At 44.8% G+C, this 26682-nt stretch overlaps 1 protein-coding gene across 3 annotated transcripts in view; it reads right to left on the bottom strand.

Annotated features, from left to right (window-relative positions):
- SKAP1 (src kinase associated phosphoprotein 1) overlaps positions 1 to 26682 on the bottom strand; it is a 341919-nt gene that overhangs the window by 45928 nt on the left and 269309 nt on the right. For 2 of the 3 annotated variants that reach the window (XM_066586769.1, XM_066586771.1), the window contains 5 exons: positions 19273 to 19409; positions 19122 to 19185; positions 17332 to 17481; positions 6036 to 6065; positions 2083 to 2198 (listed from right to left, as the gene is read on the bottom strand). In XM_066586769.1, the coding sequence (XP_066442866.1) occupies positions 2083 to 2198; positions 6036 to 6065; positions 17332 to 17481; positions 19122 to 19185; positions 19273 to 19409 (497 nt within the window). The remainder of the gene's footprint in view (positions 1 to 2082; positions 2199 to 6035; positions 6066 to 17331; positions 17482 to 19121; positions 19186 to 19272; positions 19410 to 26682) is intronic. The other variant, XM_066586770.1, reaches the window with a different exon arrangement.

Genomic DNA, 26682 nt, shown 5'->3' on the forward strand with positions numbered 1-26682 from the left:
AGAAGATGATAGGGGAAAGGCGAATCTATTAAATAATTTTTTTCTCAAGTATATTCATGAATGAAAAAGAAATGTTACACGAGATGCAAAGGGATAAAATGAAACCCCCATTAAATATCACCTGCTTAAAGCAAGAGGAAATGCAGACCCGGCTAAAAAAAGATTGAAAATCAACAAATTGCGGGGCCCAGATTGAATACACCCAAGGGATCTAAGGGAACTAAGTGAAGTGATAGACAGACCGCGATTTCTTATATTTACGGACTCTAATAAGACCGGGACTGTACCTCCGAAAAGGTGTATTGCCAATGTGGTTCCAGTAAGTCTCACTTCAATAATTGGAAAAATATTTGAGGGGTTTCTGAGAGACCCCATTCTGTTCAACATATTTATCAATGACCTGATAGAGGGACTGCACAGTAAAATATCAATATTTGCAGATGATAATTAATACAACGGCCGACAACATACGGCTGCAAATGGACCAAGATAAGCTGGGGGCTTGGGCAGAAAAATAGCAAATGAAATTTAACATCGATAAATGTAAGGTTCTGCACATGGGCAGGAGAAACGGATGTCACCAATATACACTAAATGGGGTACTGCTAGGGAAAAGTGAGATGGAGAAAGACCTGGGGGTACTAGTTGACTGTAGACTTAACTGGAGCAATCAATGCTGGTGAGCTGCTGCAAAGGCAAATAACATTTTGGGGTGCATTAAAAGAGGTATAGGGACGAAGGATGAGAACATTATCCTTCCACTATATAAGGCACTTGTCAGGCCTCACATGGAATACTGTGTACAGTTCTGAACACCAGTGCTCAGGAAATACACTGCAGTGCTCGAGGGGGTTCAAAGAAGGGCAAATTAATAAATGGAATGAGAGGACTGGAATACCCAGAGAGACTATCAAAATTAGGATTATTTACCCTGGAAAAAAGACGGTTAAGGAGCAACCAAATAACTATGTAGAAATACATTAGGGCACAATATAAGGATCTCTCCCCTGATCTGTTTATACCCAGGACTGCGATGATAACAAGAGGGCATCCTCTACGTTTAGAGGAAAGAAGGTTTCATCATCAATATAGAAGGGGGTTCTTTACTGTAAGAGTAGTGAGACTGTGGAACGCTCTGCCTGAGGACATGTTGATGGCAAAAGCCGAAGAGAAAGGGACTAGACGTTTTTTTAGAGCACTACAACATTACAGAATATAGACATTCAATAACAGGAAGGGTTAATGAGCTCAATTTTGATCCAGGGACTATTTTGACTACCATTATGGAGTCGGGAAGGAATTTTTTTCCCCCCGAATAAGGGTAAATTGGCTTCTGCCTCACTGTTTTTTGGGGGTTTTTTTGCCTTTCTCTGGATCAACCAGGGGAGGGGGGAGGGTGAAAACAGGCTGAACTGGATGGACATTTGTCTTTTTTCAGCCTAGCATACTATGTTACTATTGATGACCTAGGACCTAGGTCATCAATAGTTGGTCAACCAGGATCAGCTGATCCTTTGGCCTGCTGTCAGAGTGCAGTAGAGCCAGATATCTGTACTGGTAGTCAGGGATGGAAGTGTAATAGAGAGCTTTACTCCCATTGATTTCAATGGGAATGAAGCAGTCTATTACATTTCCAGCTTAGACCACCAATGCAGATGTCCAGCCCCGCTATACTGACAGCAGGCCAAAGTATCAGCTGATTGGTGGCGATCCTGAGAGAAAGATCTCCACCAATTAAATATTGAAGATCTGACATGAGGATAGGTAATGAATAGTAAAAGTACCAGAATACCCCTTTAACTTTTAACAATCCCATGGAAAACCATAGCTATATTGCAGTGTTATCAGAAACGTTGGAAGCACACGCACTATAAATGGTCTCGTTGCCCATAAATTTTATCATATATATTATATATATGCATATATATATATATATACACACATATACACACACATTTTATATATATATATATATATATATATATATATATATATATATATATATCACATGACCTTATGCCCTTTATGTCTGCTTCGACAATTGCCCCCTCCCTCCTTAATTCCCACCTTTTCCCTTTTTACCTTGCTTAGAATACGGATAATGTCTCCACGCTGGAATGACAGCTCATCACTCTTGTCACTCTTGCAATTCCAGAGTCCCTGGTAATAATCTGCATAGTTAATTACAGACTCCCCTGCTGAAGAAAGCGATACAAGTGCACATATTAGAAAAGACAGACAGAACGTTTATCTGAATACACAGCATCATTTCTGCAAACGCATACTGTAGAGATCACATCAGCTTTATAGGGCAGCTATCTGAAGTATTGACAATAGAAGTGACCTAAGTGACTCTGGTGTATTGATTATTTCTAGATCACAATCTTATTGACCTTTTTGTGTTAAATTACAGATAGTCGTCCATGAGCTTAGTGCTCAGATACCATTAAAGCTAATCAGTGTCATCGCATTGCCCTATACATAACTAATACTATATGTAATCTTACAATGCATCTGTGAACTTCATTTTGCCACATCAGAAACATATATTTTCTGCTTTTACCTTACCTATCACTTCTCTAAAGTTGCGAGACTTCCATCTGGGTCACACATTTTAGTGGCAAAATTAGTAGTTATATACTTCCACAGTAGGCTCATAATTAAAATAACGGCATACAAAATTCAAAGTGAGTTGCCAGTCAGATGAACATCAGTAATGGTCAGAGGAACGCCAATATAATGCAGTTATTAGTATGCCTCTGCTTATATCTGAGTTATGTCATTTCTGTTAGTCTCCGTTTTCTTTCATTTTTTTAAAGTTTTCATTCCACATTGCTATTCTTACCATCCAAAATACTGAAAGCCAAACAGAAAGCTGATGGACTTCATTAAGAATAAATCACTGTCACCTGGAAAATATTCTTAACCCCTTAAGAAACTAGCGCCGTACATTTACGGTGCTTGGTCCTGGGCTCTAATCCCAGCCGATAGCAAAACTATGGCGGGGGATTAAAGCCTCTGCTCCTGCAATCAAACAGGAGCAAGTTGGGTTGTCAGCTGTTCGTCACTGCTGAGAACCTGAAGGAGAAGGGAGAAGCGTTTTTTTTAACCACTTCTGGTTCTCCTTTCCCAGGAACATAGCGCTCAATGATGCATAAAAAGGAAAATAACCCAAAGCCAACGCCAACCCAAACAGTCGGTATGCACACTGTAATTCAAAACTATATGTGTTATATATCAAAACGTTGGAAACAAAATGAGGAACCCATTCTCAAATATTTTTTTTTTAGCATAAATATACTAATTTAAAAAAAACAAACTGTAAATGTTAAGATATATATATTTTTTTAGCTTTTACCCCTAATAAAACAAAAAGGGGGGGGGAAGTTAGAGAAAAATATATAAAAAAATAGCCCTATATGTCACAGAAAAAAAACTCAGCAAAAAAAGAAAGAAATTTTGGTAGCTGAAGAAAAAAATAGGGCAGTAAAACCACCGCATGGGTAAAATCCCTAACAAGTGCCCGTTCCTTTAAGTATTAAACAGCCTGGTCCTTAAGGGGTTAATCTCTGAACACTCTCTCTGACTGACATAACATTTCTTAGTTTCTGGCGTTCATATTGACGCTCTTTATAGACAGTCATAGAACTTGCTCGGCCTTGTGACTTGGGCCTCTTGCAGTGACCCTGAAAACTCCGTCCATTTCCCAGCGGCCCGTGGGTCTTCCTGAGCAGACATGGGAAGTACAACAGAGTGTTGTTCAATGACCTGGTCCAGGAAACACATGGCTGTTTCAAGCCAGGGAGAAGAAAGATCAGGAAACGTCTCCGTTTTCTGTCTGTAACCCCTACGTATAAGAAACAAGATCTTGAGCTATGGCTTTATGATGGTGATGAAGAATCCTGACAAGTGGGATATACATAGTTACATCTGCATTCTGTGACATCGGATGAAGCGTGTAAAGTGAAATAGCAAAGTGTCTGAATGGTAATGCTGGAGAGGAATAGGAGGGACTATTATTATAAGTGTGAGGTTCAGGGTTTGAAAGTTTCACTTGCTGCGTGATAGAGTATCCTCTCTATGAACAGGCTAAAGTCAAGCCCCAGCACTTGTATGAGACCGGTACTAATGGGCGTGCAGTCAATGGCCAACCTAATGTTTTGCAGGAGCACCTTGACTATACACTGAAGGATCACTGCGCTGGGATCAGTAATGCGGTGCCACGTGATGGCTGCATCATGATCTGATCCCACATAATGTGCTGATCTATTCTCTGTGCAGCAGAAGGCAACATTCGTCAGACATGAGTAAATGTGGTGACTTGATATGTGGTACCAGTACCCGGTGATGTGGTACCAGTATTTATGAAACAGCCGCACTCGTTGGCAGTTCCCGAACCACGGTATTAGGAGTGTACCAAGACTGGATGAACCACAGACAGACATTCGTCAGAGGATGCCATAGCAGCAGGCCGCATGTGGCTGAGCATAGAGGTGAGTGCAGGTGGCACATCTGGTATCTCAGCAAAGATGTGCCACAGTAGACCAACTGACACACAAGTACAACAGTGGGTCAGTTAGACAAATTTCCACAATGACCATACAGCATACCTTACACGTTGACTGGGGTTCAATAGTCAAAGACTGACAAAGGTGTCATTGCCAACGCCGCTTCGTATGGGCCCAGGAAAGACGCCAGTGGACCCTGGGCGCATGGCAGAAGGTAGTTTAGAGTGAGCATGAAGTTGTATCCCATGGGTGCAATGCTGTGGTTCAACAGCCTGTGGCGGTGTCATGGTCTGGGAGTGTTTTCCTGCCATGGCCTAGGACCGTTGCTCATCACAATCCTTGAATGGTGAACACTACCAGGACCTGTTAGCTGACCATCTGCACCCATATCCTTAGGAAGTCTTCCCAGACCTATGAATTCTTCACACTGCCTTGGCCCCCAAACTCATTAGACTGTCACCCCATTGAGCATGTTTGGGATATGCTAGAAATGGCTGTGAGATCTGCTCCCACTTAATACGCAAAATGTTCACCCACGGATGGACCTGCTGCAGCGGGCATGGCTTGAGTGGATTATGAAGAACGCTTGCCACCTTGTGGAATCTGTTCCCCAACATTTCAAAGCTGTGATGACCCAAATAGGTGGATCAATCCGTTATCGAGTAGGTGTTACTAATGCAGTGATCGTTCAGTGTACTACTCAGTACAACAAGAGGATAAAAGAGAGAAAAAAAGGCAATGTATGCTGTAGGGACACATGCTAAAATAATATTTTTAGCATAGTTAGGCACATGAAAGCCTATAGATATGTGTAGTGTAAACAGATGTGGCTTGCAGCGCTATGCTGTCATTATAACATCCACGCACTTCTATGGGAGTTATGGAAATGTAACATAAGGTAGAACCATTGAGCTTTGCTGTTTCTGTAATCCCGGCCACCTTGCATTTAGCGGCGGCCCGGATGCAGCAGCCAATGAGACCGGGTTGGGGAACTCCAGTCTACAGATAGCTGTGAGTCTCGAGGGCAAGATTCACATCTAGTAAACATTTATAGCATACTCTGTGGATATGCCATAAATAACTAAGATCAGAATATTCCTTTAAAACTAGCCAAAGTGCGTTCCTAACAAGCAAGTAACCCGAAGACTATTTGCTAACTAGCTAGTCGTGTAATGACGTAAATCAGGATTCATCTTGATTTCCTTGTTTTGTTAAAAGTAAAGCGAGGCTCGGTTTTGAAAGGCAGAATAGATTCTTAAAATATACATTTACAATAGAAAATCAATGTAAATATAAACTATAGAAAGACAATCATGTGTGATAATAGTGAAGGGGTTCCTGGGATGATGTAAATAAGGTTTACTATACTGAAAAAGAACTAAAGTGTGTACAATGTACCTCAGGCCTCAATATGGTCCCCAAGAGTAGAGATGCAACACACGTCATGAATGCCATGTATTGAGCCGAGCACAAGTAAAGCTTATTGCCTGGGAGGTATTTCTCTATACTTCATTATGTTACACGTACCTTGTGACGTAGACAGATCTTCAATCACTTCTGTAAGAAAAAAAAAAGAATTAAATAAACAGAATCAACTTCTATAATCCCACCGAACATAACTATCCATGATTGTAGAGACGGGATTTCTAAATACTCATCTCCCTAATAATATCGATCCCAAGGATTTGTTCAAAAATTGATAAATATGAAGACTGAGATGTTGTGCTTTTTTTCTAGAATTTTAATTTTTCTAGTTGGGATCATAAATTAAAAAAAAACCTGTTTGCTCCCTTTTATTAGTGAGTTACGCCTAATGTCCACTGGTGGATCTGATTTGCAGGTGACCTGCGTGGATTCCACAAATCAAGCTGCCCATAGGGAAGCATGGGTGTCCGCACATGAATTAAAGCATGTGGATTTGTTTTGCGGACCTTTGGGTCCAGAATACAAATCGCAGCATGCTCCATTTCAGTTCGGTTCTCGCACTGACGGCTTCCATTGAAGTCAATGGAAGCCATCTGATCCGTGCTCTGTCCACTATTGAATTGCAGATGGGCCGTGGATTCTTTGGGAAATCAGGAGTTTAAAAAAAACAAAAAAAACCTCCACTGCGCATGTATGGTGATGCGCTGGCTGATGCTTCCGCTCACATCTGCAGTGAAGAAAATATTAGACCTGGACAGATGCGCAAAAGACCGGGACAGGTATGCAGTGTACTCGGCCGCGGGCAGGTTCTGATGCCGCTGCGGGCTCCCGCATGCAGAATCCGATCCGCCTGTGGACACGAGGCCTTACATTCTCCCATTCAATCTGAAGAATGGTTTTCCAGGACTTTGAACAGTGTGCAGGATGCCATATTTTAATAGTTTGCAGTAAGCTGCTAAGCCCCCTCTACTAGCCACTGCTTGTTTTATCATTTTTAGCATTTATGTCTACTTAGGGGATGTGAGCACCAATGGCTGTAAAGTTATCTTCAAAAATCAGGGGTAAACCATTACAGTCTTGGAAAGGATACTGACAGAAGAAAACACAAAGGTATCTTCCCCATGTCCTGTGCTTCACCTTCAGTTCTGAGAATCACTAAAAACATTGACTTTCAGTCTCTTGCTTTACTGCAGGGATCCTGTCAGCTTGATGTATTCATCAGATGCAAGCTTCCCTCGCCATTGACTGACAGCCTTCTCCCTCCCTATACACAGTAATAGGGCTGGGAGGTGGGAGGAGCCTGCATCTCATGAATACATCAGACTCCTCCCTCGCTGTACTGTCACGGGGACTGTGTTGCAATTCAGATTCAGGATAAGATGCAGCAGAGGAAGTTACTAGAATACAAAGAATTTATTTATGAACGAGGAAATAACGTGGGTGTTGTTATAATGACAAGTGAGCAATTTCAATTTTTACTGTAGAATCACTGGGCACTAGCTACAGCTAACTAAATCCAAGCATTACTAATACCTAAGTCGCCATACAGCATAACAGCAATGACAGGAAGAAAAGGAGCGATAACGCAGAACAGCAATCAGTCCCATTGCTACAAATGTGTAATGTAACACACAGTTCTTCCATACAGGGTTAACACCCTACTAACATCAACCCCGTCTGTTAAGAACACACTGTGCAAACCCTGGTCAAAGTACCTCCAATAGGCAAACTCGTGTTACTATATTATCTCAGTCTGCAACCGCAAGCTGCACGCATTGACTAAATAGTCCAAGCCCTTAAATGTAATGCCCACTAATACAACAGGCCGGCTGCTCATCTAATTTCTTCACTAATGATGTGCACATGTAATGTTAGAATGAAGGCCAGCCTCATTTACGGTTTTGTCAGGTGGAAATCGCCACTAATACCAGATTCCAGGTTATCTAACATTTAGAAGAGCAGCTCTACCGCGCTATCTTTCTTGGTTTCTTGTTTCTGTCCCCCATCAGGTCGGGGCGATAGAACAACTGCTCTGATCTTCTTTGCAGAAGATAGCCTCCAGTTCTTGCTCACAGCGCTCAAGGTGCTCTCCAAGCAGTCTTCACACAGCCAGGGTCTGTGCTCCCGTTGTTCCCCTTTCTCTAGCAGGCAGCAGCTTCCTTGCAGACTATTGCACCTTTTTCCTCAGCTCCCCAACAGCACTGCCAGCTCCCTTACATCCCTCCTGCGCTCTACTGTGCAGTTAGAAATAATCCCTTTTATCTGTGAGTTTCAGCCAATCAGTAACCATCCATCAGGCATGCTCAGTTCTGCTGTGCCAAAATTTGGGGCAAATCTTGGTGCACACAATAGTTTGGCACAATATTTGGTGCAAAAAAAAAACCTGCAGATTTTGGTGCAGATCTGTACCAAAATCAGTTTTAAAATCCACACGCGACACTTGGATTTTGACGCAAATTTCATACCCTCTTTTGAAAATAAAAAACATAAATTGACATAGTAACATGGTATGTAAGGCTGAAAAAAGATATATGTCTGTACAATTCAGGATATTGCTCCCCAATGTTGATCCAGAGGAAGGCCAAAAAAGAAAACTCAATGAGGTAGAAGCCAATTTTTCCCATTAAGGCCGCCTGCAGACGGGCGGAAATTCCACGGCGGGATTTCCGCTGCTGGAAGCCTGCATAGGATTGCCTTAACAAACGCAATCCTATGCAGACGGCCGCGGTTTGGCCGCGCGAAATCTCGCGTGGCATGTTCTATTTCTGTGCGGGGCTCCGGTCTGCGCATGCGCCGGCTGCCCGGCAGCCGTCACATGAAAGATCCGGAGCTGCGGGGCGCGGGTGAGTACGCGCTGCTCTCTGCAGGCGCTCGGATCGGGTTCCGCGGCGAGAATTATCGCTGCCGAATCCGACCCGGCCGTCTGCAGGCATCCTTAAGGAAAAAATTATTTCCCAACTCCAATCTGGCAATCCGAATAATCCCTGGATCCACAACTTTTCTGAAGTTGTTAGTGATTCTAACATATAATATTGTATTGCTGAAGAAAGGCGTCCAGGCCCCTCTTGTACCCTTATCCAATTTGCTGTCACCACATCCTCAGTTTGAGAGTTCCATAGTCTCACCGCTCTTACAGTAAAGAACCTCCTTCTATGTCCGTGTAGAAACCTTCTTTCCTCTAGACGGATACAGCAGCATGTGAATGAGATTTCTTAAAGCTCACCCACATGGTTAGTAATGTAAATGCTGCGGATTTTGTATGCATAAATTCCACAGCATTTACACCCTGTGTGAACATATCCATAAGCTCTACAAAGCTCCAGGACATTAAGACCTAAGTGCTACACCACTGCGCAGCATAAACGGGCTGACAGGTTCCCTTTAAATAAGACACCACAATAAAAGAAAGACATCGGTGCTATGCTATTATCTGATTATTGTCTAGCCATTCTGTGACCTCACCAGTCAAGCCTACATCCCAAACCCTATACAAATATTCTCGCTCCTCGTATGTTCTCATAATCCTCTTGCAGCCGAGTTCTCACCTCCTGTTCAGTGGAGCTCCCGAGTTTGCCACTATGCTTTCATAAATCACAGTGATTATCCAATACTGCAGAATACGTCTATACTTCATAAATAAGGGATAAAAAGAAGACTGATCTCTAACCGCAGCGTGCCAAGGCTCCGGCACTTATATTATACCATAAACTTTTACTTCTGCAACAAGAAATTGAAAAATTCCACTCAACCCAAAACAATTCATGCAGCATAAGCAGCCGGTGTGTAGCGCTTGTCCTTATATTTTTGCACTCAGCGGCCAATGGTGATGCCTGAGATGTGTATATCACAATAGGGACACTTAACAAAGTAAACCTGTTGTAAGAGAGTGCAAAACTGTGAAAATATCTATAAAATACAATAAATAGTTATTTCTAAAACTACTGCTGCAGTTTAAAAAATAACATCTCCATTGTCTATTAATACCTAAATCTTGTGGGTTTTTACACGTAACTCTTTGCTTCGGCTGGAATAGAAGCATTTAATGAATATCTATGGGATGGGGACAAGCTCGGAGAACAATGCATTGCAGGTCTCTTTCCTGGACTGAAGCCCACCTCAAGTCTAATGCCTACATACTGCTGTCTCTTGCTAACCGGCGGCAATCAATGAGAATTAGGTCAGCTTTCTGTAAGATACAAATTGGGCCCCAATGCAGGAGGGTCAGTGCATCGGCGGCTCTGCCCCCATTAGAGAGGAATCGCTCTCCTGAATAAATCAGTCTTGATTGTGGAGCATTGCACCCGCCAGACACAAACTCATTCACATTGATTGGAAGATAAATTATTGAAAGTGGCTTCACTCACTTTCTGCATTTATAAAAACAACAAAGTGGATGTATTGGCAATGCAGACAACGCAGTCCGCACGCCTTGTCCTCTTCTTTTCCAGTTCCATGTCGCTTTATCTGCCCTGTCTCCGTCCAAGCTAATGAATGCTTCCCAATGATCTGTCTAGGATCACGAAACTGCATCACTTGCATTAGCGAAGACCGAGAGTGCTATACAGATAGATTAGAGAGCACAACGCACTTTCCATGTAACCAACTAAATGTAGATTTATAGCAACAATGGGTGCAAACATCCGGCCCCAGTGTTTGTGTGCAAAACCATAGCACCCACAGAATGGCAAAAGTTGTTGCCCTTGATGGTGAAGGGCACCATCTGATTAGGCCACTTTCAGGATCATAACTCTTGTGCAGAGGAGCTAATAAAGAATTCAACGTCGGCTGTTCTAAATGAACGTCTGCTTGTTTTCCTGGCCTGATGTAAATGGCACTGTAGGTCCCAGTGCTCTCTCTTCTACACAAACATCCGCTCTTGTACCAGTCTGTCTGGAACATGATCTCCCTGCTGAAGACAAAAGATTTCTTAATGTTTCCTTCCCATAAGTCACATGGTCACATACAAGGCATGGAAGCCAACGCAGAAGCCAGTCACCTGCAACTGACACCTAGAAGGTTATAGCTATATTTGCGCACCTCTGGCATCTAAATGAAACATTTTCCAAAATGATGTGCATCAGATGAACCCAAAAAGATACCAATGTGCGGCGTCTCTAGAAGAAAGTGAACCTTGCCATAAAATAAGTGCAACTCACATACCAAGCTGGGTTGGAACAGAAGGATCACAACTACTGGGCCCAGTCTCCAGGTCATTAGATTCGTTATAACTGGGAAAATGTTTCTTTTTTAGTTATTTAAGAGAGGCGCTATTAACCCGTTAAGGACCAAGCGCTGTAAATAAGAGACTTGGCTCTGGGCTTTTAATCCAGCCACCAATAAGAATATGACACGAGTTTAAAGCTCCTGCAATCTAGCAGGAACAGGTTGGGTGCTCGGCTGTCAGAGACATGGAGGAGAAGGCAGAAGCGGTTTATAATGCTTGTGCTTTCTCTTTTCCAGTCTATATAGCGATCAATGAGCACCATGTAGTGAATAGAGGAGGCGGCAGTGTAAATCCTCTATTGGACCTGGTGATCACATGTTCGCTGACAACCCCTAGTATGGCAGAGCTGCAGCCCTGCCAGTGACTAATGTCACTAATTTCACTATATGGGGATACTTCTTCCTGTAACTGGGGCTTCTAAAGATGCCGCGGCTATGGATGCTCCAGTTAGACTGGAAAACTGTGTAATAAAAAAAAAAATAAGTGTGAATCTAGATGTTAAAAAAACAAGTTACAAAAATAGGTAAAAAAATGACAGAATAGAATACAAATGTATTTGTTTAAAAATCAACCCACCGCCAACCCAATCTAAACCATCGCCAAAGCAAAATGGGGAACCCACTCCTGTACTTTATTTTAGCATAAATCTGCAAATTTTAAAAAAGAACTATTATTATTATTTTTTTTTTATTATTTTTTGTTGGTACTACTTCAAACAAAACAAAAAGGGAAAAAAAATCTGTGGAAAAGTGTATTAAAAATAGCCCTCTATGTCCTGAAAAAAATATATTTTGGCAGCCCAAGAAAGACAAATAGGGCCTTAAAACCACCGCATGCGTAAAATTGCTAAAAAGCATCTGGTCCTTTACGACTAGAGATGAGCGAACGTGTTCTTAACGAACACTTACGCACCCGAACACCGGCTTTTCCGAGGACTTCCGTGTTCGCGCGTAAGTATTCGGGGGGCGCCGGGGGGCGGGGAGAGGCGCGGCGGCGCGGGCGGCAGCAGCGGGGAACAGGGGGGAGCCCTCTCTCTCTCCCTCTCCCCCCCACTCCCCGCCGCAACCCCCCGCGCTGCCACGGCGACCCCCGAACTTTTTTCGCCCGAACACGGAATTCCTCGCGAAGTTCGGTGTCCGGGCGAAAAGGGGCGGAGCCGAACACGTTCGCTCATCTCTATTTACGACCAAAACACTCTGGTCCACAAAGGGTTATATTTTTTATTAATGACAGCAGCAGGGTTTACTATGCAATTAAAAGTATGCTTGCACTTATTCGGTATATTAGTCTGACACTGATAACAGCTAAGAGTGGGAAGCATAAGCACTGCTTCTACTCTGTATGTTCTCCATGAAAAACAAATAAAGTTAATACAAAAGCAGTTGGCGCTTGGTGTGCAGGATCGGTGATGCCCCCCACAATGCAATACTGGATTTTGCAACACTGTATGTACAGATTTGCATGTGAAGTGGTGATAGCAGACTGCACTATACCAAGCCATGCCAACATTACAATTAAGACCAAGCCAACTAAATTTAAGGACTTCATTACGGTGATTGATACGACCACATTAATGCAGAGGTTGATTTAGAGATCGGAGGACAGCTAATATATAGTGACAGTGTCAGGAAAATAAATGTGTCAGATTACAGCAAGACAGCTGGAGCAATAGAACACCTCTGCAAATATACAGAACTGATGACAGCAATGCGTTTGTCATATTTGGCCATAAGACACACTTCATGCCAGATCCATGAGTGGTGGAGATGGACAATGGCTGGTTGTTCAGTTCACATAGGAGCAAGTACATTTATCATGATATCACTGGTACGAGGCTCTGAAATCCTATTCATATTGGAAGCGGCAGTAGCTTCTCTCCGCCTGTGGCAGAGTTAGCTTGTTGGTCTGCCTGTTTCTAACCCTAGTGTTCTCAGGAGATGCCAATGCAAACTTTAAAAAGTGTCCTTCCAGGCATAGTATCCTGCCCGATGTGGCATCAAGTGTGGAAAGACATAACTACGTGCTGGGTGGTAAAGTTGACAAGGCAACCATATAACGTCCAAGGAGTATCATGCACGGGTCCCATCAATTAGAATAGGATCCACATGAAATATTCGATGAACACCACACTTTTGCCCTGGATATTGTACTGCCCAGCACACCGTTGATGTCAGATCGGGCAAGGGTTTATGCCTGGAAGGAGACTTTAAAGCTTGCATCGTTATCTCTTGAGAGCTCGACAGGCAGACAAACAAGTTCCATGGTAAAAGTCTTGTCATGGACGAGATGCATAGAGCTTCAGTATTCCTTAACTTTGCAACTATCAGACATAGAGGGAATTTGATATGTTTTGTTGAAGCACTGTTCAACTCAATGTAAAGTTTGTGAGGTAGGACTCAACTTGACACTTAACACGTTACATGTTGAGCGAGTATACTCGCTAAGGCACATTCCTCGAGCGAGTAGTGCCTTAGCCGAGTATCTCCCCGCTCGTCTCTAAAGATTCGGGGGCCGGCGGGGGAGAGCAGGGAGGAACGGAGGGGAGATCTCTCTCTCCCTCTCCCCCCCCCCCCCCCGCTCCCCGTCGCAACTCACCTGTCACCCGCGGTGGCCCCTGAAACTTTAGAGACGAGCGGGGAGATACTCAGCTAAGGCTACTCGCTCGAGTAATGTGCCTTAGCGAGTATACTCACTCATCTCTAGTTACATGCACAGTTACAGCAGACTTTAAAGTGACACTTACCTAAGTAAGACATCATAGGTCATTGATTGGAAAAAGTCAAGTTAAAGTTTGCTAAAACAGTGCATTTAAGTCAAGTTAAATTTCCAAAAGCATGATTTGATGATATTGTGGATTGCAGCCAATTTATTTTCCAATACTGACTTAGTAATGGAGTGTTTTAACCACATGACCGCTTACTTGGCTGTTGCCCCCGACAACTCTCTTCACTTTTGTGTGATGCTGAACTCTTTCACAGGTACAAGCAGTAGATGAATTTGTATCTGCACAAGAGTGGACAGTAATAGGGGGGTTTAATAGTCAAGTAGTCACATGGTTAAATCACGTGACCCCGCTACCCTCGCCGCCACAATGTCTCAAGCTTTTACAAATGAATCTCAGAATAGAGAAGAGGAGATGGGCGAAAACCAGAAGGTGTTATCTAGTATAGTAATACTGAATGATCAACAAAGTGAGGATGGCATGGAGGGCTGATGCTATCACCTAATAAAGATGTGCTGAATGTGAGCACAACTACATGAAATTGTTTAATATTAAACATTGTTAAATGTAGTGTCCCACCCGCTGATGGGAGTTGCAAGCCTTTTCCTGGTCTACTGGAGGAACCTTTCCAGAGCTCAAAACGGGGCATAGCATATGGATGTGACAAAACAAGAACCAGCTACCATAGGCACTGTCCAGCCAAAGACACCAAGTGTAACACAGACCTGCTCCAAAATACACTATTTTTATTCTAAAGAAAAACAAGCTATGTGCTTCAACCTCAGAATGGGGTCTTCCTCAGGCAGCAGCTTGGGATCTGTCTCACGCGTAGCGTGTTTTGGGTGAGCAGCGCCTATACTGGCTGCTTTTTATTTTGTCATATCCAATGAGCTACATGAGCTAGCAATGAGATACAAAACTAAGATAAGAACCAATGATCCGAAGAGTCCTCTATAATAAAACACGTCATTAGCTCGGATTCCAAATTTTACCAGAAAGTGGCCAACCTGTTTCACTTTCTCCAAATTTGTATGCTTAATTGGCTCCAAAGATTGCTCAATATTATACAACTTACAGTAAGAATGGATTATGTCAGAATACATTTGGATCCGTATAAATCTGTCGTCAGTAAGTTTCCTTTCGCAATGGAGAATTCCATGTCCACGCTAAATCTTACAAGTAACAAGATGCACATAAAAAAGAGAAACGGAGCTACGAGACCTTCGTAATGTCCGTATCGTGATAAGCCTATCAGCATTAATCTATTAATTAAATTTACAATGACAGCGAAACATTAACAACTCCATTAGTCGGATGGGTGCAACCATCTCATAAGCTCTATGTGCGCCAGTGACGCCGCGCAGGTTCCGCTTCTTCTAGACACCTGCGCCCTCCCATGTGAACAGGTAAGGCAAAGCTTTAGTACCGAGTCTTCCTGGCATTGTACTAAGTGATACTGCCCCCTCCGAATAGAGCAGGCCAGTAAAAGTATCCCAGTCCTGCTGCGCAGCTCCCATAGGGCTCCAAAGTGATCTGTCTCACTTTCTTGCTGCCTTACGGGAAATCTCTCCAGAGAGCAGGGTTTTTTTTCTTGCTGTAATCGCAGACAGTCTCTGTGCTCATCCACATTTATTGCCATTAATGGCCTCAGTCTTCTAGCTGTATTCCAGCTCATCTCCAAGACGACAGGAGGGCTCGAAAGGTCTCGAGCACAGAAAGAAGGTCAGCTCTGATAGATTAATATACTGAGATAGGAATCCGTCTTACATTTGGTCTTTGTGTAATGCATGCAATCACATCAGAAAGCAGTTGATTAGAATCCCATCACGCAATGACTTTTTATGACAGTATATATTTCAGTGAGCATTCTGGTTAAGTCATGACACTAATCCCGGAGCTGGGTCTTACTGATAACTCCTTACGGGTGGAACATCTAACATGCATTATGTTTAAGGGGAATTTTTTATTTTTTTTGGCATTGTAGTCTAAAAATAAACTCAAAATAGACACCAGTTTTTTTTTGTTATATCAGGACAACCTTTTAAATGAAGCAGCACCGATGTCTGCATTATTTGTCCTAAATTCTCCATCATCCGTGTTTCTTCTATCCATATTGTAACTTGTTTATTCAGCTAACCGGTATCTAGCGGTTTTATATGGTTTTGTAGTATTATATTTATACCACATTGCACAGCATCATAGTAAATAACAGAGCTATAAGAGTAATACTACCCTGTTTCCCTGAAAATAAGGCATACCCTGAAAATAAGGCATACCATGATTTTCCAGAATTTTTGAGGATGCAAAATGATTTTTCAGGCATTTTGAGGATGTTTGAAATATAAGCCCTACTCCAAAATTAAGCCCTGCTAACAGTTAATTAAAAAAGTCAATTTAAATAGTGTCCAGGCAGCTATACATGTAAAAAACGTACACCTTTTGGAACAGAAATTAATATAAGACACGGTCTTATTTTCGGGGAAACACGGTAGTACTTCCTATAATAAGCTACACAACCACTCACACCACATCGCCACCTTTTATTTGCCTCTTCGCCATATCAGTCTTCTACAGCCCTCAGAAACTTTTGTCCTCTGGCACATTTTTCCTTGTACCTATAAAGTGTCCTGCATGCATGCATCAGTACATATTACTGTGGTATACAGTATATACTTCTATATCTAGAAAGAGAGCAAACTACGCTGGAGATTTATAAATAAGAATACAAATGTCTGCTTTATCCGGCACGACGTACTCTGCAGCATACAGCGGTGTGCAAGAGCAAGATTCCGCTATTACAAAAGCTGGACATATGGGGGGAGTGGACAGTTCTGCCAAAACTGCTCTTTTATGTTAGAAGAGCATCTTATTTTCCCCCTGCAAGCTGCACGCCATTTTCTTGCACCAAGCTGGCACTGGGAATCAAGGGAGAAAACAGTAGCCAGTTGTGGCAGAAGGACCAGCGGTGCAGAAACGAGGAGCCTGCGGCACAGCTGTGCATGGACTCTGAACAGTGACAAAGTGGACGGCACTACAGAAAAATCTCGCAGGAGCTGGGTTTTAATGTAGCAATTTGATTCAATTTTCCACTCTATAAAATTACCCATCACCGCTCCTTGCTGTCTAACAGACACCTTCACTCTTAATTTAACAATCTGATCCAATTCTGCCAGGGAAATTGGAAAAATTTATCACCTGTGAAATTTTATTTTTCCTTGGTTGTATCTGTTTTTGTAAAACTTCATTAACGACGATGACTTGCTGAGGAAATAATGCTGTTTTTTTTATCTGCTTGGGACACGAGAAATGGCCCCAGCAGAGACTGTATGCTCATTAGCATAATAAAACAAAGAAGCATACAATGAGTGAAGACAAATAACCTGCAGCTGGAAACAAAACAACATGTGACCAATAGAGTGTTACCCCTTGGCCTTAAATTATTAACCTCTTACCTGGAACTACCTCGTAGATGTCATCGTCCTCGGTGGGACTGCTTGCCCTTTTCGGAGGTGGAGGGAATGCCATGTGAGAGGAGTGCAAGCTGTCGACATCATCGTAAGACTCTTCGTCATCCTCATAGGGTATGGAGGGTGACAGGATATCTGGGGTAACACAAGAAGTGTTCGCAAGCAATGACCATTCTATACGTTATGAAGTAACCGGTAGATCACACATACAGATGGCTGTACAAAAATGCCTGCCTTCACCCAACCCAATTATTCCCAACCTTATCATCATAGGTACCCCTAAACAAAGCATTGTGTAATAGCCTAGCCCTATTATCTGGCTGAGAAATTAGTTTGCCATCCTTATTGTACAAGTTGGAGGTCAACGATGTTCTGGGGCACTTCTATCCAAGTTCCAAGGAACCCAATAGACCCCTGGTTGGAAATCACTTCCCTAACCTGTAAGATGACTTATGGGGTTGCCTCAAACATGTGACTTTACATGGCGGAAGCCAGCCATGCATTGTCTCTGCCTCAGCCACTACTGGGAAAATGTAGTATTACATGGAGGCCGTTGAAATGAATGGGTGTCTGTGTAGTACAAGGATGACTTGAGTCCACCAGAAAGGCAGTTGCTGTCATAAATCAACTCTTTGCTATGGCTCATGGAGGCTAGTACCAGTTGGGAAGCCCTCCTCGATGATGCACATATGCTCCAGTAGGGAATATGGACAGGGGTGGTCTTCATGAGACATCCCATTTAAAGGGGCTGTCTGGTTGCTGGACACTTTTTTTTACCCATACTCTGCCCCGGTGATCTAGTTTTACAGCCTCATGGCCTTCCTGGACTTTTTTGTGGAACACATACCAACAGACTGCTGCAGCCAATCAGAGGCCCCAGTGGTCATTCTCCTAGCATTTCAGAGGAAGAATGGCACTTGACCACTGCAGCCTTTGATCAGCTGCAGAAATCTGTTGGTATCCGTTCCACAGCAAAGTCTGGGAGGACCGTGCGGTTGCAAAATTAAATCACCGGGGCAGAGAACAGGTAAGTACCACTGCTTTTGATATTTTAACACATGTCACCCTATACTTAAAAAAAATCATCTGCAACCGGTCAATCACTTAATCAATGGCTTACCTACATTGTAAGATGTGAAAGTGGAACATGTGCCTATCTCAGGGGCATAGCTAAATATGGTGCAAAGGCAGCAATCACACTTAAGCACCGGTGCCAAAGCCCTCCGGCACATTAGACAACCAGTATTAAACATAGCATATGGTAGATGGGGAAAGAGTTTGTCACAGATTCTGCATTGGAGCTCAAAAGCTTCAAATTATACCTCTAAACAGTGTTGTACCCATATCGGTCCAATGCTAACATGCAGAAATTACTACTAAAAATATAAGAATGCATGGATTATTATAATAGCTAATAGCAACACATATAATAGCTCATGTCTAAACACATGACTTGGAGAGATGATTTTTACCTTCAGCCTCTGGGCAGTATATTCACAATGGACCTAGCTGCGATTTGGTTTTAAATTTACTCTTAAATCCCAATACATTCACCTAGCACATTCAGCCGGGTCCACCATAACTGGATATGAGAAGTCCTAGTCCACAAAATCAACACAGTCCCCCACGGCTGCCGTGAGCGTTCAGAGGATTAACTGTTTGACTAGTCCCCAAAAACGTAGTGCCAAAATAAGTAATAAAGTAAACAAAGTCATGTGGGCCTTTGGTTTCCAATTCTGTTCTTAAGGCCAAAGTGTAATATATATTAAACTCACCTTTTACCAAAAATTGCACTTGCTCCACCCAGTCCCTGGCTTCTGCTGGACTGGCCGCTGTGAACTGATAATATAATGGTTACATAAAGGTTGAGCAGGTTTGTGATGCCCTCAGTTTAGTCCATTTACTTCCTAGATCCGTGGACATTACCTCATAACTGCGATTGCCAGGAGAGAAAAGCTCAAAGCAGGAATCTCGCCGAGAGTCTTTGCGGATACTTGAAACCAGCTGGGCACCGCAGTCTTTTATCAGAAAGCCGCCCTTGGGAACCTTCCTTGCCATAAAATCTGTGAATAATTACTTTATGAAGGACATGAAATACATTTTATCCCAAAACCAATAACAACTGGAATTGCTCCTCACACTATATAGTCTGTGGCACAAGTGGTGGCGCTGTTAGTGGATGGCACTAAACTAGTGGGCAGCATCGTAGATCATAAAACATTGTGCGAGAAGTCACCTTCCTGGATTTCCCCATAAGGAGCAGGAGAATGGATATCCCGAATACAGTGTGAATTAAGTCTTGGGCATCTTTTACACACATTGTTTGTGCGGCGTCTTTTGCCCGGTGAGGCGGGTGGTTTACACGGGTCTGTGCAGTCGGATGTTGACATTGTAAATTTACAGTATTAACGTGGCATCGTTTGGTGGGGGTTTTTAATAAATTGGGGCTTAGATGAATTGAACATATATTTACAGGTCATTTCAAAGGTTTCCCAAATATATGTGTATACAATATATATTTTTTTATGTACGCCGCAGTCAGTACATTTCTATTGACTCTGACCCCACTAAAATGGGACTCTGACTCTAAAGCCTGGGCTTAACTTTTACAGGCGGTTTGGGTGGTGTATTTTAATTAACATATTTTTAGATTTATCTTTTACTGTTTTTGTTTTGTTACCTACAGAGAAACCTATGTAAAAAGGTCAGAAAAAAACACACCAAGTCTACAGCTAGCTGCCAATGCAAAAAAAAAAACATGCAAAAAAATGCACGAAAAAAAACAAAAATAAAACAAAAACCACTAACTGCAGTTTATTGTGCATAATTTCCCTGCTGACCAATAACTAACAGCCAACACTGCATTTTTCAGAAAAACTTTACATGTGAAACCACCCTTGCGATGGCTTCCGTTTCCTTTCTTCCTGGCCAGGAATAAATGATTAAAGAAGTCTTGTCAGCTCTCCTGACAGGCATTTTGGTAAATTGTTCCATTCCCTATGAAATAACATTGGATGTTACTCTTCCGCTTCTCAATAGTATGTGTCCATACACTGCCTGTGGCTGTCAGCAGGGACTGGACTTTGAGAACAGCAGTGCCCAGTATATTTAAACATTTCCAGGGGGGGCGGAGCTTGCCGATGCCGGAGTGAGACGCGTCCCTGCCGGGTTCCCGCAGCAACCGCCGGCAAACACAGCCTACCGTGATCCAGACGGCACGAAAAGTCACCTGACAGCACCATGGGGAAGAGGAGAACAGCGGGGAAGACACAGGAGGCAGCGGAGGACGAGCCGCGGCGCATAGAACGCTTCTTCAGCGGCCGCGGACCGCCGGCTTCTGCATCCAAGATGGCGCCGGAACACGTGCACCCGAAGCACATGGAGCCCAGCGGAGACAGCGGGGGGACAAGCGGAGCAGAGGAAGCAGGAGCGCTGGCACCACTAGCACCACCAGGGACAGATAAGTGCAATGAAACACCGGGTGCGGGCTCCGGGGCTGACGGGGGGGACATTGTATCTTCCCCACGGACTGCCGCCATATCAGAGGGGGGCCCCGAACGCTCAGCCCAGCACAGCAGTGCACCACAGGGGGCAGACAAGGAATTCCCTGATGGGCACATGCACTCCCAGAACAAGGGATTGTGTGCAGCCCACACACATAACAAAGGGAGCCCAGACCACACCAAGGGCTCTGCTACACCACAACCCCCAGCAGAGAGTTACAGCCAGCCACAAAACCACAAGGGGGGCACAGATGCAAAACGAGCATTGCAGCAGCTAAGTAATCCAGGGGACACTCACACCTTGCCAGGTGGGAGTGGTAGTCGCCCACAACAAACACGCAGGAGCAGCGCCACAACAATAAAAAATACACCAGGCCGCCAGACTTCCCCAAGCGATTCCTCATCTGATGATGACTGGAATTGGAAAGAGCACTTGAGATCTCTCCCGACAAAAAGGGACTTCCAGAGGCTGGAGGCCTCACACAAAGAGGCGCTATCCCTTTTACATCAAGAGCTTAAACATGTGGGAAACCGCGTAGACGCGGTGGAGGAGACACAGGAAAAAGTCCTTTCCACACTTGATACTCACAGCCAAGTAATCAATGCGCAAGCCCTACAAATGGCAGACATATTGGCACATATTGATGATCTTGAGAACCGCCACAGGCGCAATAACTTACGGCTGAGAGGTTTATCCGAGGAGGTGTTACCCTCCCAACTAGAGGACTGGGCACGCAATTTCTTTAGCTCTCTACTAAAACGCAGCCCTGACCAACCGGTCGTAATCGATCGCATACACAGGACTCTAGGCCCCAAACCGGATGATCCTAATAGGCCACGGGATGTCGTATGCCGCATACACTATTTCAAAGAAAAGGAGGCCATCATGAAGTGCGCCCGCGACAGAAAGGACACTCTAACCCACAATGGGGTCCCTATAGCAATCTACTCAGATCTAGCAAGACGCACCCTGCAATTGCGCAGAGCCGTACGACCCCTGCTAGATGTCCTAAAAGCTAACAAAATCCTGTACCGGTGGGGTTACCCCTTCCAGCTCACGGCCACCAGGAATGGCAAGACAGGAACTTTTAGATCACCAGCTGACCTCCCTAGATTCCTAGGCACTCTGGAGCTCCCAATGGTGGCACTGCCGGATTGGCCCCACCTTCCATCACTACCCATATCTGGGCCCAGGGACACCTGGCACGAGGTGGGACCCCGGGGTCCTGGGCCCAGAAACCACACCAGCAAACCACAACGCTGATTGTCACACGACCAAAGTAGCTGATTCCTGGCGACTTGTTGCGAGCCGCCGATTCTAGACCTACAGCGCCGTCTGGACACGCCCACAGCGCTAAATATGCATGGTCATGAACCAGTAGACTGCAACGTTATTTGAAGGCCTGATGACTGGTTATGCGCACTACTATGTTATCATTGTTGTTATGTTACTACTGTTATCAAAGTTGCCTAAAGACACGAGCCATATGGTTGACCTCAGGGTTTGTCGGCGGGGATGGCGGGAGGCCCGGGCCATTTGGTTTCGGTGATCTCCCCTTCTCTCCGGGTTGACGTCACGACAGTGCCGTCTATAGCTGACCGATGGTCGGCTCCCCGCCAGCTAGACTAGGAATGTGTGACCTAGTCGACAGAATGTTCATTTTCTGTCACCCCACCCTTTATTCCCCTACTTTCTTCCCACTATTAATGTCTCCCTTTTCCTTTTTCTATCCCTCGTCCTGGTCCCGAGGCCCATGGACAGCAATAACACCTTGCTCAACCGTCAATATACCACCATGACAAACCTATCCTTTTGCACATTTAACGTCAGAGGCATAAACGCCCCGGCCAAAAGAGGCCAAGTTCTGTCCCATATGCAGAAAAAGAAAATTATGATAGTCATGTTACAGGAGACGCACTATAGAAAAGACCACATTCCTAAGAGTAACAATAAATACTACACAAGCTGGTACCACAGTACACACCCAGATAAGAAAATCTGTGGCACGTCCATTGCAATTCATAAGAATCTCCCCCACAGAGTCCTGGCCTCTAGGGCGGATCCCGAGGGCAGATACATCTTTCTCAGAGTTGACCTAGGATGCCGCATAATAACGGTGGCTAACGTCTATCTCCCCAACACAGGTCAGATTGCCTTTGGATGTCGGGTTATGGGGGAACTGGACCAATTCGCAGAGGGATCGTACATAGTGCTGGGCGGCGACTTCAATCTGGTCTGGGACGCGGCTCTGGATACGTCGACGGGTAAGTCCAGTCTCTCCCCGGTGGCCCTGCGTAGGTTGCGGAGAAGATTATCCGAGCTTAAACTCGTTGATCTCTGGAGAACACTACACCCGGAGATCAAGGACTTTAGCCATCACTCCATCGCCCATAATAGTTATGGACGTTTGGACTATCTATTTGTCTCCCACGGCCTGTTGGACTGGAAACCTAGGTGCTCTATAGGTAACTTCATCTGGTCGGACCACGCGCCTGTATATGGGGCCCTATTGGGTGGGGAGGCGGTAAGGGGACTAAACACATGGAGACTGAATGACAACCTCCTGGGCGACCCTTGCTGCCTGCAGGAGATCAGACAAACAATAGAATCTTTTATAGAAACCCACAAAACGGACACAACCTCCCCAACCATCCAGTGGGAAGCCCTAAAATGCGTCCTGAGGGGGGTCTTCATCTCCCACGGGTCAAGACTTAAGAAGGATAGGGTAGCTAAACTGGCGAACTTGATATCCCAGCTGGAAAAAACGGAACAGGCCAATAAGACTAACGCATCCCCGTCTTTAAAAGCGGAGATATCAACACTACGCCAGCAAATTTTAGGGATTATGGACCAGACCTATCTGCATCTGAGGGATAGAGCGAAGGGAGGATATTATGAGTATAGCAATAAATGTAGCTCTTGGTTGGCTAGGGCGCTAAACCCGCGGGAAAGCCAGGCACATATTTTCTCAATGAACTCAGTAAACAAGGGCAAGGTCCACGCTACAAGCGACATTCTGGAATGTTTCAGAGAATACTATGGCGAGCTATACAACATTGGGGGGACAGTCGAAACAACCGCGATAGACCAATACCTACAAAAACATGCACCAACAATGATCCCAATAGAGAGACAGGAGCTACTAGAGGAAGACATGTTAGATCAAGAAATACTAACAGAAATTAAAAATTTGAAAATAGGGAAGAGCCCGGGGCCGGATGGCTTCACCCCTAGGTTCTACAAGACATGTGGGGACTTGGTGGTACCTCTCCTGGGCAGAGCCTTTAATGCAGTTTCTGAAAGATGCCCATTCCCGTACCAAGCCTTACAGGCGATCATTACAGTTATCCCAAAACCAGGTAAAGACCCCATGGCTTGCGGAAATTATCGCCCAATCTCTTTATTAAACGTTGACACCAAATTATTCGCTAAAACGATAGCCACGCGCTTACGTCCTATCGTCCCCGGATTAGTCCATAGAGATCAGGTAGGATTTGTAGCGGGACGAGAAGCTAGGGACAACACGATACGGACCCTAGCATTAATGGGGAGAGCACGAGAAGAAAATATCCCGCTCTGCCTCCTCTCGGTGGACGCCGAAAAGGCTTTCGACCGCGTAAACTGGAGGTTCCTAGAGGCTACGTTAAGGAAAGTCGGACTGGGCAATAGGGTGATTAACTGGATAATGGCCCTTTACAATAACCCAACAGCACAGATACGCGTCAACGGGAGGCTATCTAACCCAATTAACATAAAGAACGGAACGCGACAGGGCTGCCCGCTGTCCCCAACATTATACGCCCTGGTTATGGAATCACTGGCGAACGCCTTAAGGGAAAACAAGGAAATACTGGGTTACAAAACAACGAAGCAGGAGCATAAAGTCGCCTTGTTTGCTGATGATCTATTAGTATACATTACCAACCCCAACCGGGCATTGCCCGCTATCCTCAAGGAGTTTGATAGATATAGTCGGGTCAGCAATTTCAAGATCAACCTGAAAAAATCAGACATACTAAATATTACACTCCCGACGTCAGAAATCACGCGGCTTAAACACCTATTCCCCCTAAGCTGGCGAGAGGACAACATTAGATACCTGGGGGTGATACTCCCTACGGACCCCGGGAAGACCTATGACTTAAATTACGAACCTATATATTCTGCTATGATAAAAGACTTCGAGAGGTGGAGGCCAATGACTCTCTCGTGGTTTGGCAGGATTAGCGTCATTAAAATGAACTCCCTTCCTAAACTCCTGTATATATTTCAAACACTACCCATACAAGTTCCGAGGAATTTCTTTGTAAAACTGCAAAAGGCAGTGACACACTTCGTGTGGGGGGGAACTAAACCGCGCCTAAGCTACAGACTACTGACCCAACCAAAAAAAAGAGGCGGAACGGGTCTGCCGGACTTGCTACTCTATTATAGAGCTGCCATTTGCAGAACGGTGCTAGACGTCGTACATGAGGGGACAACTAAACGATGGGTAGAACTGGAGCAAGAGCTAGCGACAGGGAGGATCCGGGGACTTTTCTGGCTACGCGGCGGGCTAGGAAGGAGGGGCGTTAAAGTCTCCTCTTTTATAAGCTCTTTACTGAAAGCGTGGGACAGCTTCGCGGTGAGGGGTGGCCTGGTGAGAGTCCCCGGGCCCTGGACACCATTGAGAGGGAACCCAGATTTTCCTCAAGGAGACATAGGTTTGCCCATACTGGACGGGCTGGGTGTGGAGTTGCCCAGGGTTAGGGACGTGGTGGACGGAGAGGGCCTAATACCACTGGACGTCCTCTTGGGGAGCAGAGTGCGGGTGACAGGCGCGTGGTTCCAACACTACCAGATTGGTCACTATGTACGGGCCCTGGGTCCGATCTTGGAGTTGACGGCACCGGACACCCCTTTCGAAGGGATGTGTGGGGGACCTCAGAGGACAAGAGAAGAGATCTCCGCGGTCTATAGCTTTCTGGTGGCCGGGGAGAGACTGGACCCTGGGGGTGGGTCTAAGAGGGCGTGGGAAAAGGAGCTGGGAAGAGAGCTGACTACGGAGGACTGGGCCAAGGCCATATGCCTGACCCATAAGATGACAATCTCGAGCAGCCATCAGGAGCTCAACTACAAACTGCTAACGAGATGGTATCGCACCCCTGTGCGCCTGGCTAAATATTACCCTGGGGTGTCTGATCTGTGTTGGAGGTGCCAGAGAGAGGTGGGCACACTTTCACACATATGGTGGTCCTGCCCGCGGGTCAGGACACTCTGGAGGGAAATCGAGTTCTTACATAACGCCCTGAACAGGGACTCTTTGGTGCTGTCACCCGAGATGGCCCTCCTGTCGATCCTTCCGGGGTCAATAAGAGCAAACAAGAATGGCTCCCTAAGATTCTTCCTCTTAGCTATGAGAACAGTGATACCGAGATTGTGGAGATCCCGTGAACCCCCCACAAGGGTGAACTGGGTGACCGCCCTGGACGAGATAGGCCATATGGAAGAGTTGAGAGCAAAAGATGACGAGAAATATTCAGCATACCACGCTACATGGGAGCCCTGGTTGACATTCCGCAAAACCACGGGGTTTGGACAGTGGCTGGTGAGTGGAGCTTTGCCTAACTAATCCCATGTTTTATGTACGGGGCCATGGAAACGGGACCAGGACCATTTCCCCCCCCCCCCTCCCCCACCCTCCCTTTTTCCCCCCATCTTCTTCCCCCTCCTTATTGTCTGTTATATATGTACACACACAATGTTATTATCTTCTCTTTATCCTTCTTACTTCTCCCTTTTTGTTTTGTTTTTGTTTTGTTGTGTTTTTTGCGTTTTGTCTTGTTGTGGTTT

The sequence above is a fragment of the Eleutherodactylus coqui genome, chromosome 13 (genome assembly GCF_035609145.1).
Source record: "Eleutherodactylus coqui strain aEleCoq1 chromosome 13, aEleCoq1.hap1, whole genome shotgun sequence".
In the NCBI taxonomy this organism is placed as follows: domain Eukaryota; kingdom Metazoa; phylum Chordata; class Amphibia; order Anura; family Eleutherodactylidae; genus Eleutherodactylus; species Eleutherodactylus coqui.